This window comes from Entelurus aequoreus, linkage group LG09 (genome assembly GCF_033978785.1).
Source record: "Entelurus aequoreus isolate RoL-2023_Sb linkage group LG09, RoL_Eaeq_v1.1, whole genome shotgun sequence".
NCBI classification, from domain to species: domain Eukaryota; kingdom Metazoa; phylum Chordata; class Actinopteri; order Syngnathiformes; family Syngnathidae; genus Entelurus; species Entelurus aequoreus.
Window position 1 is genome coordinate 17,164,120 of NC_084739.1, and position 20,904 is coordinate 17,185,023.

Here is a 20,904-nt window from a genome sequence, read left to right on the forward strand (position 1 = left end):
CTTAAATGCCTCAAATGTCCGGCGTTTTGAGTTAGGGTTGCGTGTATTTTCAATGTACGTCCAGAGTTAAGAAGGGGTTAAACAAAACAAAGTGTGGAGGCGTGCGTGTAACACGGGTGGGAAATAAGCCATATTTCCTCTCATGGCATCTCCTCATATTACCTGCGCCGTTTCCACGTTTAATCTCACGAGTTTAACACACGCGCTCACGTGACCCGCTGCAGCCGATTGCGCTCAATATGATCCACCGTCCCAAGATGGCTGGCAGGTGCGGTGGCTAAGCCTGGGGACATCTGTAGCCGGTATGTTTTAAAGTTGTCGTTTGCCTGCATATCGTAAAAACAACCGTCCAACATTTTACAACTAATTGTAAACTTATAGGTGCCGACCATCAGGGCCGAGTTGCGCCGAGAGAGTGTTATTAAGCCTTGTTGGTAAGTGAATCTGTTTGCTAATAGTAGCTGCTAGCCGTACCCATGTATGGGCGGTTAGCATCGGCTTTTAATCCCGTTTCCTCCAATGTTTCTGATCCCATTGAATTTATATTTATTTCGAGTCTTTATTTTGGGTACTTACAAATGGTGACTGAGTGTTGTGGCGTTTTAAGGCCATCTGCACTTTTTATGCTACGGTAAAGACAATGAATGAACACTGTTACACCCGTCATAGTGACGTCACTGTTATTGTTAATGTTACACCCGTCATAGTGACGTCACTGTTATTTTCTATTGTTTAATATTGTTAATGTTACACCCGTCATAGTGACGTCACTGTTATTTTCTATTGTTTAATATTGTTCATGTTGCACCCGTCATAGTGACAACACTGTGTACTGTCGTGTTTGTTATTTTGTACATACATGGGATTGTTTAATATTGTTAATGTTAGCAGTATTATTGCTAATAATGATAATAATAAGTAAGTAATTTGTAGTTTTAACTATAGTGTGTGACTGCTCCAGTTTTGTTGTTGTTCTACGTATTTATGCAACCTGTCAGTCTTGCAAAACAGATTTGAACAGTTTTACCTGGTTAAATAAAGGAAAGTGAAATGAAAAATAAGAAGGTTGCCTACAGCCACAGCTGTTAATGCCATTTGTTTTTATAAACCACGACCCGGCGGCTCCGGTGTTAACTGAATTGAGCCGTTAATTGGAGCGTGAACGGTACCATGAATTGATTAACGTGGACCCCGACTTAAACATGTTGAAAAACTTATTCAGGTGTTACCATTTAGTGGTCAATTGTACGGAATATGTACTGTACTGTACAATCTACTAATAAAAGATTCAATCAATCAATCAAACTTTAAAATGAAGTGGCCAATTGCCATCGAACAAGGCGTACCTAATGAAGTGACATTCAGGACTATCTCAGTGCAGACGGTTTGTAAACGAGCAAGCGTGAACAAAAAGAGAGCGTTTTAAACGTCTATTGCAGCTTTGTCGTCTTGTGTGCACTGTCCGACCACCCGTCGCCGTCCTTCCAGCAGAAACGCCAACACCGCAACCCAGCGCTGCCCGAGCGGCCTCCGCCGCCTCACATTTTCTAAGTGTACAAAGTAAGTAGTTGTTCCCATGGCGATGGCATCAAACTGCTCGGTGAGTAGCCACGCCTCCCACAGGAGCGTGATCGCGTTCATAACCACCATCGACGTCACCCAGAACTCCTCCCCGAGATAGGTGAGCCACCACGAGAGGCCGAGACTGCTTCCGGGCATCTCGTGGTGAAGGTAACTCGCCGCCGTGGCGATGAATAAGAGGTGGGCGCTCACCATGGAGAGGATGAAGAAGAGGAAGAGGCGGTGATTACCCCGGCCGACGCAGCTGTTTAGGAAAAGGCAGTGGTGGTCGTAGTCTTTAATGCACACGTTGCACAGCTTGCAGTGCTTGGTGTGGTCTGGCTGGAACAGCTGGAAAAAGAGACTTGGTCAGGTCTTACTGCAAGGTTCAAGGTGCTTTTATTATTGTCCATTCTTTAACATGTACAAACCCCGTTTCCATATGAGTTGGGAAATTGTGTTAGATGTAAATATAAACGGAGTAAAAAGATTTGCAAATCCTTTTCAACCCATATTCAATTAAATGCACTACAAAGACAAGATAGTTGATGTTCAAACTCATAAACTTAATTTTTTTTTTTGCAAATAATAATTAACTTAGAATTTCATGGCTGCAACACGTGCCAAAGTAGTTGGGAAAGGGCATGTTCACCACTGTGTTACATGGCCTTTCCTTTTAACAACACTCAGTAAACGTTTGGGAACTGAAGAGACACATTTTTGAAGCTTCTCAGGTGGAATTCTTTCCCATTCTTGCTTGATGTACAGCTTAAGTTGTTCAACAGTCCGGGGGTCTCCGTTGTGGTATTTCAGGCTTCATAATGCGCCACACATTTTCAATGGGAGACAGGTCTGGACTACAGGCAGGCCAGTCTAGTACCTGCACTCTTTTACTATGAAGCCACTTTGATTTAACACGTGGCTTGGCATTGTCTTGCTGAAATAAGCAGGGGCGTCCATTGTAACGTTGCTTGGATGGCAACATATGTTGCTCCAAAACCTGTATGTACCTTTCAGCATTAATGGCGCCTTCACAGATGTTTAAGTTACCCATGTCTTGGGCACTAATACACCCCCATACCATCACAGATGCTGGCTTTTCAACTTTGCGCCTATAACAATCCGGATGGTTCTTTTCCTCTTTGGTCCGGAGGACACGACGTCCACAGTTTCCAAAAACAATTTGAAATGTGGACTCGTCAGACCACAGAACACTTTTCCATTTTGTATCAGTCCATCTTAGATGAGCTCAGGCCCAGCGAAGCCGACGGCGTTTCTGGGCGTTGTTGATAAACGGTTTTCGCCTTGCATAGGAGAGTTTTAACTTGCACTTACAGATGTAGCGACCAACTGTAGTTACTGACAGTGGGTTTCTGAAGTGTTCCTGAGCCCATGTGGTGATATCCTTTACACACTGATGTCGCTTGTTGATGCAGTACAGCCTGAGGGATCGAAGGTCACGGGCTTAGCTGCTTACGTGCAGTGATTTCTCCAGATTCTCTGAACCCTTTGATGATATTACGGACCGTAGATGGTGAAATCCCTAAATTCCTTGCAATGGCTGGTTGAGAAAGGTTTTTCTTAAACTGTTCAACAATTTGCTCACGCATTTGTTGACAAAGTGGTGACCCTCGCCCCATCCTTGTTTGTGAATGACTGAGCATTTCATGGAATCTACTTTTATACCCAATCATGGCACCCACCTGTTCCCAATTTGCCTGTTCACCTATGGGATGTTCCAAATAAGTGTTTGATGAGCATTCCTCAACTTTATCAGTATTAATTTTCCTGAGGGAACTCTCCTGAAGGAATCAATAAAGTACTATCCATCTATCTTATTGCCACCTTTCCCAACTTCTTTGTCACGTGTTGCTGGCATCAAATCCTAAAGTTAATGATGATTTGCAAAAAAAAAAATGTTTATCAGTTTGAACATCAAAGATGTTGTCTTTGTAGCAACTGAATATGGGTTGAAAATGATTTGCAAATCATTGTATTCCGTTTATATTTACATCTAACACAATTTCCCAACTCATATGGAAACGGGGTTTGTACAAGACGTATAAGAAATGAAATTACGTTTTCGGCAGAGTCCCACTAAGAGCAAAGATACATTACAGGGAGACAAGAACGGGTCAGCCTCTTGCGGCGCCCCTTAAAAAAGGTGGGAAACAGGTGATATTGGGGAAGGGGGGAAGAGTAAAAACATATTCAGTCAAAGGCTGAACTCCCGGTAGGGGGTCCAGACTGAGGCCAAGGAAAAAAACAAACATAGCACACATAAACATGTTCCATATAATCACAAAACTTGCAACAGAGGGGAGGGAGTGGGAGCCACGGCGGCCGGCTGCAGCTAATTTGGAGGACAGCGCAGAGAAAGAGCCTTCAAAAAAAGTGTAGACAGAACAAGACAAAGAGAGCAAGCAGGGAGAAGACGGGGGGAGAATGCGACCGCCCTCACCAAGAGCCACGGCAGAAAGCACTACCACCAGTCTCCAGTAGGACGTCTTACCTCACAGTAGGGACAGAACCTGCGAGGGCTCTGGTTATTCTCCACCAGGTCAGCAACACAAGAGAACCGAGGATCTGATTCCGTTCTATCCAAAGACCCGGGGTCCTGACTCAGAACCTTGCAGAACAAAGCGAGGACGAGGCAGAAGTGGACCATAGACACCTGGACCAGGACACCGGTTGGCTCAGAACTTTCATTCGGTTAAGGCTGACAGTTTTCCCTCTTATATGGCTGATGCTGTTACCATGTGAACAGATAGTGTATTGTTAGGTTAAAGTTAAAGTACCAATGATTGTCACACACACTAGGTGTGGTGAAATTTGTCCTCTGCATTTGACCCATCCCCTTGTTCTCCCCCTGGGAGGTGAGGGGAGCAGTGGGCAGCAGCGGTGCCGCGCCCGGGAATCATTTTGGTGATTTAACCCCCAATTCCAACCCTTGATGCTGAGTGCCAAGCAGGGAGGTAATGGGTCCCATTTTTTTATATTCTTTGGTATGACTCGGCCGGGGTTTGAACTCACAACCTACCGATCTCAGGGCGGACACTCTAACCACTAGGCCACTGAGTAGGTTAACCTGGTGCAACACTGTGGCTCTAAAAATACATTTAACCAGGGATTAAAAAAAAAAAAAAAAAGTTACTTTGTAACATTGCATTGTGTTTTTAAATGCAACATTGTTGGAATAGGATATACAAATATAGTATACACTACACATCGACCATTTTCGGCGCTGATATTTGGCATTTTGACATATAACGTATTGGTCTTTTTTTTTTTACAACTACAACTTAATTTATATGATTAATTTATATGAAATACAATTTATTGTGGAGGAAAAATATAAAAAAAATCTTAATTTGTATTTCTGATTCTGATTCTGATTCACTACATCAGCAGATACTATATACACATGATACCAGTATTTTTTTTTAATTCACATACTTGCTATTACAAACCCCGTTTCCATATGAGTTGGGAAATTGTGTTAGATGTAAATATAAACGGAATACAAAGATTTGCAAATCCTTTTCAACCCATATTCAATTGAATGCACTACAAAGACAAGATATTTGATGTTCAAACTCAAAAACTTTTTTTTTTTTTTGCAAATAATAATTAACTTAGAATTTCATGGCTGCAACATGTGCCAAAGTAGTTGGGAAAGGGCATGTTCACCACTGTGTTACATGGCCTTTCCTTTTAACACTCAGTAAACGTTTGGGAACTGAAGAGACACATTTTTTAAGCTTTCAGGTGGAATTCTTTCTCATTCTTGCTTGATGTACAGCTTAAGTTGTTCAACAGTCCGGGGGTCTCCGTTGTGGTATTTTAGGCTTCATAATGCGCCACACATTTTCAATGGGAGACAGGTCTGGACTACAGGCAGGCCAATCTAGTACCTGCACTCTTTTACTATGACGCCACGTTGATGTAACACGTGGCTTGGCATTGTCTTGCTGAAATAAGCAGGGGCGTCCATGGTAACGTTGCTTTGATGGCAACATATGTTGCTCCAAACCCTGTATGTACCTTTCAGCATTAATGGTGCCTTCACAGATGTGTAAGTTACCCATGTCTTGGGCACTAATACACCCCCATACCATCACAGATGCTGGCTTTTCAACTTTGCGCCTATAACAATCCGGATGGTTCTTTTCCTCTTTGGTCCGGAGGACACAACGTCCACAGTTTCCAAAAACAATTTGAAATGTGGACTCGTCAGACCACAGAACACTTTTCCACTTTGTATCGGTCCATCTTAGATGAGCTCAGGCCCAGCGAAGCCGACGGCGTTTCTGGGTGTTGTTGATAAACAGTTATCGCCTTGCATAGGAGAGTTTTAACTTGCACTTACAGATGTAGCGACCAACTGTAGTTACTGACAGTGGGTTTCTGAAGTGTTCCTGAGCCCATGTGGTGATATCCTTTACACACTGATGTCGCTTGTTGATGCAGTACAGCCTGAGGGATCGAAGGTCACGGGCTTAGCTGCTTACGTGCAGTGATTTCTCCAGATTCTCTGAACCCTTTGATGATATTACGGACCGTAGATGGTGAAATCCCTAAATTCCTCGCAATAGCTGGTTGAGAAAGGTTTTTCTTAAACTGTTCAACAATTTGCTCACGCATTTGTTGACAAAGTGGTGACCCTCGCCCCATCCTTGTTTGTGAATGACTGAGCATTTCATGGAATCTACTTTTATACCCAATCATGGCACCCACCTGTTCCCAATATGTGGTCTTTGTAGCATATTCAACTGAATATGGGTTGAAAATTATTTGCAAATCATTGTATTCCATTTATATTTACATCACAATTTCCCAACTCATATGGAAACGGTGTTTGTACATCCAGGAAGAAATGATGTCAGCCAGCTTGAAAAATATCTCAACTCTAAACTACGCGAAGGAGCCCGCACAAAATGCTCTGCAAGTATCAAAGAGAGAGAGACCTCTGAGTGTTTGGCACACTCACTAGCTGTATTGACACTGCACTGATATGTCTGAGGTTCCACTGGATAACGTCTAAAAGATTTAACTACTAATCTACATAATTTTGGGAAACAAAAATTAAATTTGGCCAACATTGTTGAGCTCACAGTGGGAAAAAAAGGATATTAGCTGTTATTTTCCAATAAAAGCAAAGCAGGGAATGAAGCAGTCCGGCCATGAGGGTTCCCAAGTAAATGGGGTTGGGTAACCTGGAAGGGAGATGAAGACGTAACAAGCCGTGAAATATGCTGATAAAAGTTATCATACGATGGAAATGCAACGCTTTTCCAAACCTTTGATAGGTGGCCATGCGGTGGTATTGTGTGAAGATGCTTCTGGCAAGCCAGGGGAAGAGTACGCTGCAAAGGAGACCACCGTAACCTCCCATCACGGCCGCTATCAGCAGAATGACGGTTCCGCTCAGGCCGGGGAAAAACAGCGTCCAGTAGTACAAAGCTAGAGTCGGGGGAAAAAAAACAACACAAATAGACAAACATGAACGTACACATTTCGTGTACACAACATGATGGCGATTTTTTACCATCAGACTCTTTGGGCTTGTGGTAGATTGGCACGTTCATGTACTGACTCAGTAGTTTGGTGAGCTGTTTATGCCTACAAAATAAAAGCACATACAGAGTGGCACGTTCATGTACTGACTCAGTAGTTTGGTGAGCTGTTTATGCCTACAAAATAAAAGCACATATAGAGTGGCACATTCATGTACTGACTCAGTAGTTTGGTGAGCTGTTTATGCCTACAAAATAAAAGCACATATAGAGTGTCACGTTCATGTACTGACTCAGTAGTTTGGTGAGCTGTTTATGCCTACAAAATAAAAGCACATATAGAGTGTCACGTTCATGTACTGACTCAGTAGTTTGGTGAGCTGTTTATGCCTACAAAATTTTAAAAAAACTAATCGCAATGAAGTATATATATTCACTGGACACTTCATTAAGTACACTAACATGGTTAAAGGAGCAGCCATTGTAAGGTTCAGTAATACTTTCATGCAGCTTTTGTATTAGATCTTTATGAGAGCCTGCATTTATCAACATTACTTACAAAACCCAAAACCAGTGAAGTTGGCACGTTGTGTAAATCGTAAATAAAAACAGAATAATATGATTTGTAAATATTTTTCAACTTATATTCAATTGAATAGACTGCAAAGACAAGATATTTAACGTTCGAACTGGAAAACGTTATTTTTTTGCAAATATTAGCTCATTTGGAATTTGATGCCTGCAACATGTTTCAAAAAAGCTGGCACAAGTGGCAAAAAAGACTAAGAAAGTTGAGGAATGCTCATCCAACACTTGTTCGGAACATCCCACATGTGAACAGGATAATTGAGAACAGGTGGATTTGGAACATACCACAGGTGAACAGGCTAATTGAGAACAGGTGGGTGCCACGATTGGGTATAATAGCAGCTTCCATGAAATGCTCAGTCATTCACAAACAAGGATGGGGCGAGGGTCACCACTTTGTGAACAAATGTGGGAGCAAATTGTCTAACAGTTTAAGAACAACATTTCTCAACGAGCTATTGCGAGGAATTTAGGAATTTCACCATCTACGGTCCGTAATATCATCAAAAGGTTCAGAGAATCTGTAAAAATCACTGCACGTAAGCGTTAATATTACGGTCCTTCGATCCCTCAGGCGGTACTGCATCAAACAGCAACATCAGTGTGTATAGGATATCACCACATGGGCTCAGGAACACACCAGAAAACCACTGTCAGTAACTACAGTTGGTCGCTACATATGTAAGTGCAGGTTAAAACTCTACTCTGCAAAGTGAAAGCCATTTATCAACAACACCCAGAAATGCCACCGGCTTCGCTGGGGCCGAGCTCATCTAAGATGGACTGATGCAAAGTGGAAAAGTGTTCTGTGGTCTGACGAGTCCACATTTCAAATTGTTTTTGGAAACTGTGGACGTTGTGTCCTCTGGAACAAAGAGGAAAATAACCATCCGGATTGTTATAGGCGCAAAGTTGAAAAGCCAGCATCTGTGATGGTATGGGGGTGTATTAGTGCCCAAGGCATGGGTAACTTGCACATCTGTGAAGGCACCAGTAATGCTGAAAGTTACATACAGGTTTTGGAGCAACATATGTTGCCATCCAAGCAACGTTACCATGGACGCCCCTGCTTATTTCAGCAAGATCATGCCAAGCCACGTGTTACATCAACGTGGCTTCATAGTAAAAGAGTGCGGGTACTACACTGACCTGCCTGTAGTCCAGACCTATCTCCCATTGAAAATGTGTGGCGCATTATGAAGCCTAAAATACCACTACGTAGACCCCCGGACTGTTGAACAACTTAAGCTGTACATCAAGCAAGAATGGGAAATAATTCCACCTGAAAAGCTTCAAAATAGGTCTCCTCAGTTCCCAAACGTTTACTGAGTGTTGTTAAAAGGAAAGGCCATGTAACACAGTGGTAAAAATGCCCCTGTGCCAACTTTTTTGCTATGTGTTGCTGCCATTAAATTCCAAGTAAATGATTATTTGCCAAAAAAAAATGAAGTTTCTCAGTTCGAACATTAAATATCTTGTCTTTGCAGTGTATTCAATTGAATATAAGTTGAAAAGGATTTACAAATCATTGTATTCTGTTTTTATTTACGAATTACACAACGTGCCGACTTCACTGGTTTTGTACATACTGTATATTAAATATGTTGGGAATTGACCAACGTATGTATTTTTTTGTATTCACCTAAATGTTTTCCCCTGCCTGCTGAGGTCCAGTGGCGTCAGTCCGTTGAAGTTTTTCTCATGAAGCACCCTGCACCCAGCTTTCTGCAGCAGCATCCAGCACACCTCCACACCGCCTCGCTCTGCTGCAACGTGGAGAGCCGTCCACCCCTGCTGGTCGACGTCATCCGCAGCACAGCGCTGATACACAAAAAACAACACTATAGTCTAAAATGAATTTACATTTTTAGTTGATATTTTTTTATTTATTAAATTTCAACCTTTAGAGTAATATAGCATTTTTTATGTTTTTTACAAAGACGCTGCACAAATGTAGCTATATCATATCATATTTTCAAAGTTATAAACACAATTACAATTTTGAATATAAATCTTGAAACAAATATTGAATTATTACAAAAAATATTCAAAATTACTTATCACACACATACAAATTCTGTTTTAATCAACATTTGCGAAGGTTAGAAATATATTGCGGGCAAAAGCTGTGTATTTACCCCACTATGAAAAATATGATCAGTGAGATTATTGTTTGAATTCAACCCTCTTTCAAATGAAAATGGTGAATATTTTTTTTAATCGTTTATATCTTTGATATTCTTTTGCAATTTCCTTCACTCATTTGGAAATTTTCAAATACAAAAAACAATTTAAAAAATATTGAAAAATAACTTATTTAAATATAAAATTATTTTCAGAATGATTAAAAAACAGTTCTTTTAATACTGAAAACAATATTACATTATCATAAAAATATGAGATTATTTTTTAAAATAGATACAAATTATGTTTCACTGAATATTTGTGGAGGGTATAAATACATTTTGGGCAAAAGCTGTGTATTCAAAATATTCCGAAAAATGTGTTCAGTGAGATTTGTGTGTTTAAATTCAGCCATATTTCAAATAGAATGGCAAATATACATTTTATTAATAATATCTTCTTCTTACCTATTTTCAAAATGTTACAATTTAAAATATATATAATTTAAAACATTGAAAACAATAATTATATACATACAGTATATGTGAGATTTTGTAAAAAAATATTTTAAAATATTTTAAAACAAAGAAAATAATATAAAATCATTACAAAATATTACCTTTTTTCAAAATTACTTATCAAACACATACAAATTCAGTTTTACTCACTATTTGTGGAGAATAAATACATCTGGGTAAAAAGCTGTGTATTTACCCCACTCTGGAAAAAATTTACATTTAAATTATTGTGTTTGAATTCAGCCATCTTCTAATGAAAATGGCGAATATATTTTTCTTTAATAAATAATATACTGTATATATACTGTATTGTATTTTGCCATTTTCTTTAGCTATTTTCAACACTTAAAAACAAATTAATAAAACATTATTTGATAAAATATTACAAACATTAAATTGTCAAAAAAATATTATTACATTATTTGAAAAATATTGAAAACAATATGAAATTATAACAATATCATTATATGATTTTTTTTATATTATAAAAACTTTGAAAATATATTTAAAAAATGAAAGCAATATTAAATGATCATAAAATATTATTACATTATCTTCTAAATTACTTATTAAACATATACACATTCTGTTTTACTAGATAGTGTATTTGTGGAGGTTATAATTACATTTTTGACAAAAGCTGTGTACTTACCCCACTCTTAAAAAATACGATCAGTGTATCGTTTTAATTCAGCCATCTTTCAAATGAAAATGGCAAATATATATATTTTTAATACTTATATCTTCTACAATACTGTGCTATTTTCTTTACCTATTTTATATTTTTTTTAAAGAAAAAAACATGAACATTTTCACAAATATTGAAAAAAATATTACATTATTACAAAAACATTACAATATTTTCAAAATTATTCTAAAACACTATAAAAAATAAAAGCAAAATATCAAAACCAGTATTAAATTATTACAAAAATACTACATAATTTCCTAAATTAAAGTACTTATTAAATATACCCCTTCTGTTTCTCCATATTTATGGAAGGTATGAATACAATTGGGTCAAAAATTGTGTTCTACCACATTATTAAAAATAAGATCGATAAGATTATTTTGCTTATATTCCGCCATCTTTCAACAAACAAACTAAATCTTTCAAATTAGGTTTTTTTAGGTTTGCTTATGATTTTCTTTCTCTTTTATATGCATACATTATTAAGTCTAATGTGTCTGTAAACAACTGTCAGCAACCCAAACAGATGTGTCGTACCAATCTAAAGTGCATGCAGACTTAGATAAAGCTGCTGGACGCTGACAACTTACAGTATCATACTTCAACTGTCATCTTGTTGAGTTTGTAAAAAAAACTACAACAAGAGGTTGTCACGTATGAGGGGGGTCGCATCTTTCTGCGGGGTTTGTTCTCCCGGGATGCAGACGGACTACTCCGGACAAGGCGTGCAGGTAGGAACATGATTTCATTTTCGAAAATCAAAGAGGTACCAAAAACAGAAAACAAGCAGAAGGAAAAACGTGCCGATTGCACGTGAAGCTAAGGTACAAACTAGCACAGGAAGCATAAACTAGGAGACAAGAAATACTAAGGTAACCTGTTGCGTATGGCAAACAATGAAGCCAGACTGAGCGTGGCGAAAGAGGTGAATAAATAGCTCTCTGATTAGTGGTCGACCACAGGTGAGCGTGACGACCACTAACCAGAGGCAGGTGAACCCAATTAATCCCCATGGAAACTAAAACAAACCCAGAGGCGCACAAACAGGAACTAAGGGAGTCCAAAAAATGATCCAAGCCACAGATCATGAGAGGTTGTTCTGTTAATTGAAATTATCTTCTGACTTGAATTAAGAGAAATAAGAGACTTGGTTAACTGAACAGAGGCTTTAATTGATAATTTAATTAAATTAATTAATTTAATTTAATAATTGAATTGAATTTAATTGATTGATTTAATAAAAGGGGCGGCGTGGCGAAGTTGGTAGAGTGGCCGTGCCAGCAATCGGAGGGTTGCTGGTTACTGGGGTTCAATCCCCACCTTCTACCATCCTAGTCACGTCCGTTGTGTCCTTGGGCAAGACACTTCACCTTTGCTCCTGATGGCTGCTGGTTAGCGCCTTGCATGGCAGCTCCCGCCATCAGTGTGTGAATGTGTGTGTGAATGTGGAAATACTGTCAAAGCGCTTTGAGTACCTTGAAGGTAGAAAAGCGCTATACAAGTATAACCCATTTATCATTTATTATTTATAATTGCAGCATTGTAAGGGGATTTATATGGCCCCCATTCATCACGGTTTACCCGACACATGACACGTGACAAATTGGGGGAGAGGGCAATTCCAACTTTGACCACAGCGTCAGTTGCTATGTAGAGTGGCGCTTTCCATCATTTTCAGCGCTGCATTGCAAAATGAACCCCCCTCTTCCTCTTACGCGAGATCCACCCAGGAACGGGGCCATATGAGTCTTATGAGAACTTGCCTTTTTATTTGGACGGTAAGAATAAAAAAGGGTTGACTACCTGGTGTTTGAGAAGGTACTGGACCATATCTGTGTTGCCTGTAGATGCTGCAAGGTGGAGGGGCGTCACCCGGTGCATGTCTGTGTCCGTGAAACGCAGCATTTCCGTCTCCCACAAATAATGCACCGCAATTCTGGAGAAACATAACGCAAAGTCGGCGCGTGTATGAAACGTCCAGTTGTGACAAGATGGACCTGACTCACATGCTGCCTCCAGTCACCGCGTGATGCAAAGCCGATTTTCCTTGCAGATCCACGAGGCGCAGATCAGCTCCGTGCTGCATCATTTTATGAATGATGTAAACGTTTCCCTGCCTATCGGAAGACAACGCCGTTGTTAGACGTTAAAGAGACGCAAAGTAAACATCAGCAGCAAGTACCTGCACGCAAAGTGAAACGCCGTCTGTCCCGCGTCGCACGTCAGGTTGGGGTCAGCGGCGTTGCTGAGGAAAAGGTCGACCAGGGCAGAGTTGCCATGCAGGGCAGCATAGTGGAGCGGAGTAAAACCGCCCCAGCCTGGATCAAAGGAAATAAATGCACCAATTTCAAGATGTACGCCCTCGAAATGATGTATTACAGTAAGCAGGTGAAGTCAAAACTCTGACTTTGTGAAGCCTGGGATGAGGGTACACTACCGTTCAAAAGTTTGGGGTCACCCAAACAATTTTGTGGAATAGCCTTCATTTCTAAGAACAAGAATAGACTGTAGAGTTTCAGATGAAAGTTCTCTTTTTCTGGCCATTTTGAGCGTTTAATTGACCCCACAAATGTGATGCTCCAGAAACTCAATCTGCTCAAAGGAAGGTCAGTTGTGTAGCTTTTGTAACGAGCTAAACTGTTTTCAGATGTGTGAACATGATTGCACAAGGGTTTTCTAATCATCAATTAGCCTTCTGAGCCAATGAGCAAACACATTGTACCATTAGAACACTGGAGTGATAGTTGCTGGAAATGGGCCTCTATACACCTATGTAGATATTGCACCAAAAACCAGACATTTGCAGCTAGAATAGTCATTTACCACATTAGCAATGTATAGAGTGTATTTCTTTAAAGTTAAGACTAGTTTAAAGTTATCTTCATTGAAAAGTACAGTGCTTTTCCTTCAAAAATAAGGACATTTCAATGTGACCCCAAACTTTTGAACGGTAGTGTAAATTTAGTGTTTACCTTCCAAAAAAGAGAGTCAGTTACCTAAAATGAACTTGCTCGCTGGCAGATTTTCTTGAATAAACCCAACTTTTTTTTCATGACAAACGAGAAACAAGCTGTCAGACATGATATCTCTGTGCATGTGTAAACAGTAGATACCAAAACCAAACTTATTCCTATAGATTAATGTCGGGTGAGGATATTGTGTTCATGGTTAGTTGAATAGCTGCATTTAAAATATCCTAGATTTTAGATATTTAATATTAATTAGACTTTTGGACGTTTGGGCACACCTTCTCATTCAATGTGTTTTCTTTATTTTCATGACTATTTACATTGTAGATTGTCACTGAAGGCATCAAAACTATGAATGAACACATGTGGAGTTATGTACTTAACAAAAAAAAGGTGAAATAACTGAAAACATGTTTTATATTCTAGTTTCTTCAAAATAGCCACCCTTTGCTCTGATTACTTTTTCGCACACTCTTGGCATTCTCTCGATGAGCTTCAAGAGGTAGTCTCAAGGTAGTTCACTTCACAGGTGTGCTTGAAGCTTATAGAGAGAATGCCAAGAGTGTGCAAAGCAGTAATCAGAGCAAAGGGTGGCTATTTTGAAGAAACTCGAATATAAAACATGTTTTCAGTTATTTCACCTTTTTTACATAACTCCACATGTGTTCATTCATAGTTTTGATGCCTTCAGTGACAATCTACAATGTAAATAGCCATGAAAATAAAGAAAACGCATTGAATGAGAAGAAGGTGTGTACAAACTTTTGGCCTGTACTGTACATTATTTAGTTTTTCATTATTGTAAATAGAGTAATCCCTTGTCCTGAGGGAACTCTCCTGAAGAAATCACTAAAGTACTATCTATCTATCTTTATCGCTGTTCATTGGTTCATGACCACATGACTTTGAGGAATGAATTTCCACAAAGTAGGAATAATTATAAGAAATCAATCTGTTCAGTCTAAATATATTTTCAACATTATGAGAGCCCCCAAGACATGAAATAACACCCTTTAGTCACATTTACACTCCAATATAGTAATGCTGTCTGAGGCTGAGCCATGGTACTGAACAGCACACACTGATTGGTTTGGTCTCATCTCCATCCATCCATCCATCTTCTTCCGCTTATCCGAAGTCGGGTCGCGGGGGCAGCAGCCTAAGCAGGGAAACCCAGACTTCCCTCTCCCCAGCCACTTCGTCCAGCTCTTTCCGGGGGATCCCGAGGCGTTCCCAGGCCAGCCGGGAGACATAGTCTTCCCAACGTGTCCTGGGTCTTCCCCGTGGCCTCCTACCAGTCGGACGTGCCCTAAACACCTCCCTAGGGAGGCGTTCGGGTGGCATCCTGACCAGATGCCCGAACCACCTCAACTGGCTCCTCTCGATGTGGAGGAGCAGCGGCTTTACTTTGAGCTCCCCCCGGATGGCAGAGCTTCTCACCCTATCTCTAAGGGAGAGCCCCGCCACCCGGCGGAGGAAACTCATTTTGGCCGCTTGCACCCGTGATCTTGTCCTTTCGGTCATAACCCAAAGCTCATGACCATAAGTGAGGATGGGAACGTAGATCGACCGGTAAATTCAGAGCTTTGCCTTCCGGCTCAGCTCCTTCTTCACCACAACGGATCGATACAGCGTCCGCATTACTGAAGACGCCGCACCGATCCGCCTGTCGATCTCACGATCCACTCTTCCCTCACTCGTGAACAAGACTCCAAGGTACTTGAACTCCTCCACTTGGGGCAGGGTCTCCTCCGCAACCTTTTCCGGGCGAGAACCATGGACTCGGACTTGGAGGTGCTGATTCTCATCCCAGTCGCTTCACACTCAGCTGCGAACCGATCCAGCGAGAGCTGAAGATCCTGGCCAGATGAAGCCATCAGGACCACATCATCTGCAAAAAGCAGAGACCTAATCCTGCAGCCACCAAACCAGATCCCCTCAACGCCTTGACTGCGCCTAGAAATTCTGTCCATAAAAGTTATGAACAGAATAGGTGACAAAGGGCAGCCTTGGCGGAGTCCAACCCTCACTGGAAACGTGTCCGACTTACTGCCGGCAATGCGGAACAAACTCTGGCACTGATCATACAGGGAGCGGACCGCCACAATCAGACAGTCCGATACCCCATACTCTCTGAGCACTCCCCACAGGACTTCCCGAGGGACACGGTCGAATGCCTTCTCCAAGTCCACAAAACACATGTAGACTGGTTGGGCAAACTCCCATGCACCCTCAAGGACCCTGCCGAGAGTATAGAGCTGGTCCACAGTTCCACGACCAGGACGAAAACCACACTGTTCCTCCTGAATCCAAGGTTCGACTATCCGGCGTAGCCTCCTCTCCAGCACACCCGAATAGACCTTACCGGGAAGGCTGAGGAGTGTGATCCCACGATAGTTAGAACACACCCTCCGGTTCCCCTTCTTAAAGAGAGGAACCACCACCCTGGTCTGCCAATCCAGAGGTACCGCCCCCGATGTCCACGCGATGCTGCAGAGTCTTGTCAACCAAGACAGCCCCACAGCATCCAGAGCCTTAAGGAACTCCGGGCGGATCTCATCCACCCCCGGGGCCTTGCCACCGAGGAGCTTTTTAACTACCTCAGCAACCTCAGCCCCAGAAATAGGAGAGCCCACCACAGATTCCCCAGGCACTGCTTCCTCATAGGATGACGTGTTGGTGGGATTGAGGAGGTCTTCGAAGTATTCCCTCCACCGATCCACAACATCCGCAGTCGAGGTCAGCAGAACACCATCCCCACCATACACGGTGTTGATAGTGCACTGCTTCCCCTTCCTGAGGCGGCGGATGGTGGTCCAGAATCGTTTCGAAGCCGTCCGGAAGTCGTTTTCCATGGCTTCCCCGAACTCCTCCCATGTCCGAGTTTTTGCCTCCGTGACCGCTGAAGCCGCACACCGCTTGGCCTGTCGGTACATGTCCGCTACCTCAGGAGTCCTATGAGCCAAAAGAACCCGATAGGACTCCTTCTTCAGCTTGACGGCATCCCTCACCGCCGGTGTCCACCGCCAATAACACTGTTGCATTGATATTTTTTAGTTTATTTGGCCATTTTTATGCTTGAAAATGCTTGACTTAGTGCACAAATGTTGAAGAATATGCTTAACAAACTCCCCAAATGTGATGTGGTAAAGCCACAATATTTAAAGCGCGATGTGATTTGATTTAAGTTATAAACATTATATAATATAAACAGTAAATCGACTTGAACCTGGTCAGAGCCTTTCTCAGCGCTGCGTAGCTAAGTTAAGTTAAAGTTAAAGTACCAATGATTGTCACACACACCAGGTGTGGTGAAATTTGTCCTCTGCATTTGACCCGTCCCCTTGTTCACCCCTTGGGAGGTGAGGTGAGGGGAGCAGTGAGCAGCAGCGGTGGCCGCGCCCGGGAATCATTTTTGGTGATTCAACCCCCAATTCCAACCCTTGATGCTGGGTGCCAAGCAGGGAGGTAATGGGTCCCATTTTTATAGTCTTTGGTATGACTCAGCCGGGGTTTGAACTCGCGACCTACCGATCTCAGGGCGGACACTCTAACCACTAGGCCACTGAGCAGGTCGTGCTGAGCGCCGGGACGGACGGGCTTAACGGTGTCATGGCTGACTGAGCAGGTATGAGACGCCTCTGTCTCCTTGGACGTATCCTTACTCATCCATGCAGACTGGACACTGGCCGAGAGTTGGAGAGTCGGCTCTCTTGGTTGCTTTGTTGGGTCTGCTCCTGTCTCTGGCCATGCTCCCCCTCCACCCCTGCAGACGATGGGGTGGAACACCGCAGAGGCCACCAAAGTGTATATGTATTTTTTTGTTGTTGTTGTTTTTACTTTTGTAGCTGTATGTAGAAATGTCTGGTTGCATCAGTTCTGCTCTTTTTATGTCTTTTAATGTCCTTTGATGTTTGATGTTTCCCTCTTACACACATGCTTATGTGTGCTATGACTAGGAGTTTTTTCCCCCCTTGGCCTCTGTCTGGACCCCCTCTCCACGGGCCCAGGTTTAGACTGAATTCGCCTCCGTACAAATTGATGGATAACTTTCTTTGAAATCGTAAGTCAAGGTGACAAACAGATATTTAAGTATTTATTGTTATTTTTTACAAACTATCATATGGTATATAATAATTAGCGGTGCTAAAAAATGTTTTTTTTTATCACATTCGAATCCCGATTTTTTTTTGTAATTTTCTAAAATCTTTTTTTTTTTTTTTGGACAAATTTCTTAAAAATACATTTTTTTAGGCTTTATCTATGCTTACTTGGTGCATGTATGTGTTATACGTCAGCAACCAAAAGGAGATTTTGTAACCTGTAAACCAGGGGTGTCAAACTCATTTTAGATTGGGGGCCACATGGAGAAAAATCTATTCCAAAGTGGGCCGGACTGGTAAAATCACGGCACGATAACTTAAAAATAAAGACAACTTCAGATTGTTTTCTTTGTTTAAAAATAGAACAAGCACATTCTGAAAATGTACAAATCATAATGTTGCTACACTTACATGTTGCGGTTATTAGTATTCTATCTTTATTTGTCATTATTTATATTTTCTGAATAAATTATGTGATAATGTTCATCAGTCATCATTGGTGTTAATTATCAATCTATCAAGATAAAAAAAATATCAAAATCAAATTACAGTATGTTATTTATGTAGTTTTCTCATTTTCCTCGACCAGTGCACTAACATCATGTGTTTTTGTTTTTTTTACACATGTAGCATAATCTACAAAGATACAAAGGTTTGCTATTGCGACATCTAGAGGACACATTTAGAACAGCGGTTTCTTTAATTAAAAAATGTCGGGCTCATTTTTATACTTAGCAAACTCATACCGCGGGCCGGATAAAACCTGTTCGGGCTGGACCAGGCCCGCGGGACGTACGTCTAACACCCCTGCTGTAAGCTGTTTCGTTACGGTGTTGTTATTATTCTACCAAAGAGTAAAGGAAACCAAATTTCTAGGTATAATGATTGATGATACATTTAACTGGAAAGCTCATGTAAAAAATATACAACATAAAGTAGAAACACGTCAATAATGAATAAAGCAAAACATGTTCTAGGGATTTTAAATCAAATCCCCTGACGAGCAGGGAAACCTGCGAAACAGGCTTGTAGGGATGAAATAGCCTCTGTGTTTTTTCCTGACCTAACGTATATATATATATATATATATATATATATATATATATATATATATATATATATATATATATATATATATATAAATACGGCAAAATAACCTAGTTTGCCTATGAAAACATCACTGAATATTATTCATTCTGACTGCACACTAGAAATGATAAATAAAAGAAGAAATTTGGAACACAAATTTGGAATTATGCAGGATTTGCTTACCTGGGGTATATATATATATATATATATATATATATATATATATATATATATATATATATATATATATATATATATATATATATATATATATATATATATATATATATATATATATATATATGTATATATATATATATGTGTGTGTGTGTGTGTGTGTGTGTGTGTGTGTATATATATATATATATATGTGTGTGTGTGTGTATATATATTTTTATATATAGGGAAACCTGCGAAACAGGCTTGTAGAGATGAAATTTCCTCGGTGTTTTTTCCTGACCTAACATATATATATATATATATATATATATATATATATATATATATATATATATATATATATATATATATATATATATATATATATATATATATATATATATATATATATGTATATATATATATATATATATATATGGCAAAATAACCGAGTTTGCCTATGAAAACATCACTGAATATTATTCATTCTGACTGCACACTAGAAATGATAAATAAAAGAAGAAATTTGGAACACTATTATGCAGGATTTGCTTACCTGGGGGATATATATATATATATATATATATATATATATATATATATATATATATATATATATATATATATATATATATATATATATATATATATATAGGGAAACCTGCGAAACAGGCTTGTAGGGATGAAATTTCCTCTGTGTTTTTTCCTGACCTAGCGTATATATATATATATATATATATATATATATATATATATATATATATATATATATATATATATATATATATATATATATATATATATATATATATATATATATATATATAGGGAAACCTGCGAAACAGGCTTGTAGGGATGAAATTTCCTCTGTGTTTTTTCCTGACCTAGCGTATATATATATATATATATATATATATATATATATATATATATATATATATATATATATATATATATATATATATATATATATATATATACATATATATATATATATATATATATATATATATATATATATATATATATATATATATATATATATATATATATATATATATATATATGGGAAAATAACCTAGTTTGCCTATGAAAACATCACTGAATATTATAAATTCTGACTGCACACTAGAAATGATAAATAAAAGAAGAAATTTGGAACACTATTATGCAGGATTTGCTTACCTTTCTCCCTGAGGATCGATTTGTCACTTTCAATGAACAGTGCACATTGTTCAATGTTTCCTGTCTGTATAAAGTCAAATATGTCTTCGTCATCCAGGGAGCATGAAGGCACCGGATGCATTATCGTGGCTTCGCGTGCACAATTAGCCTTATTTCCCAATCACAGGTGAAACATGAGACAATTAGCATCTCAGTCGATGTGTTGCTCGCTCGTTTTGGAGATAATAAACAATATTTGGCCGCACGCAGAAGGGAGAGCCTCGCATAACGGTACAGTATGCCGTCCAAATACTGACCACGCCCTAGCCGTCTGATTGGTCAAACCCGTTCACATGATCAGTGACGTAATGAATGGACTGAGCTGGATGCCGATATAACAGGAAGTAGAAATTAAGCGACTAA

The 20,904-nt window shown here is 39.7% G+C and overlaps 1 protein-coding gene across 1 annotated transcript; it reads right to left on the bottom strand.

Annotated features, from left to right (window-relative positions):
• Positions 1 to 606: 606 nt before the first annotated feature.
• Positions 607 to 20,772, bottom strand: si:ch211-223a10.1 (uncharacterized). The gene is made up of 10 exons (XM_062057624.1): positions 20,503 to 20,772; positions 13,180 to 13,315; positions 13,004 to 13,114; positions 12,801 to 12,933; positions 9,307 to 9,485; positions 7,109 to 7,182; positions 6,861 to 7,023; positions 6,694 to 6,776; positions 4,073 to 4,263; positions 607 to 1,911 (listed from the first exon to the last, which is right to left on the bottom strand). Exons 1-10 carry the CDS (start codon positions 20,621 to 20,623, stop codon positions 1,423 to 1,425), a joined length of 1,680 nt encoding a protein of 559 aa, XP_061913608.1. The 5' UTR covers positions 20,624 to 20,772; the 3' UTR covers positions 607 to 1,422.
• Positions 20,773 to 20,904: the final 132 nt, after the last annotated feature.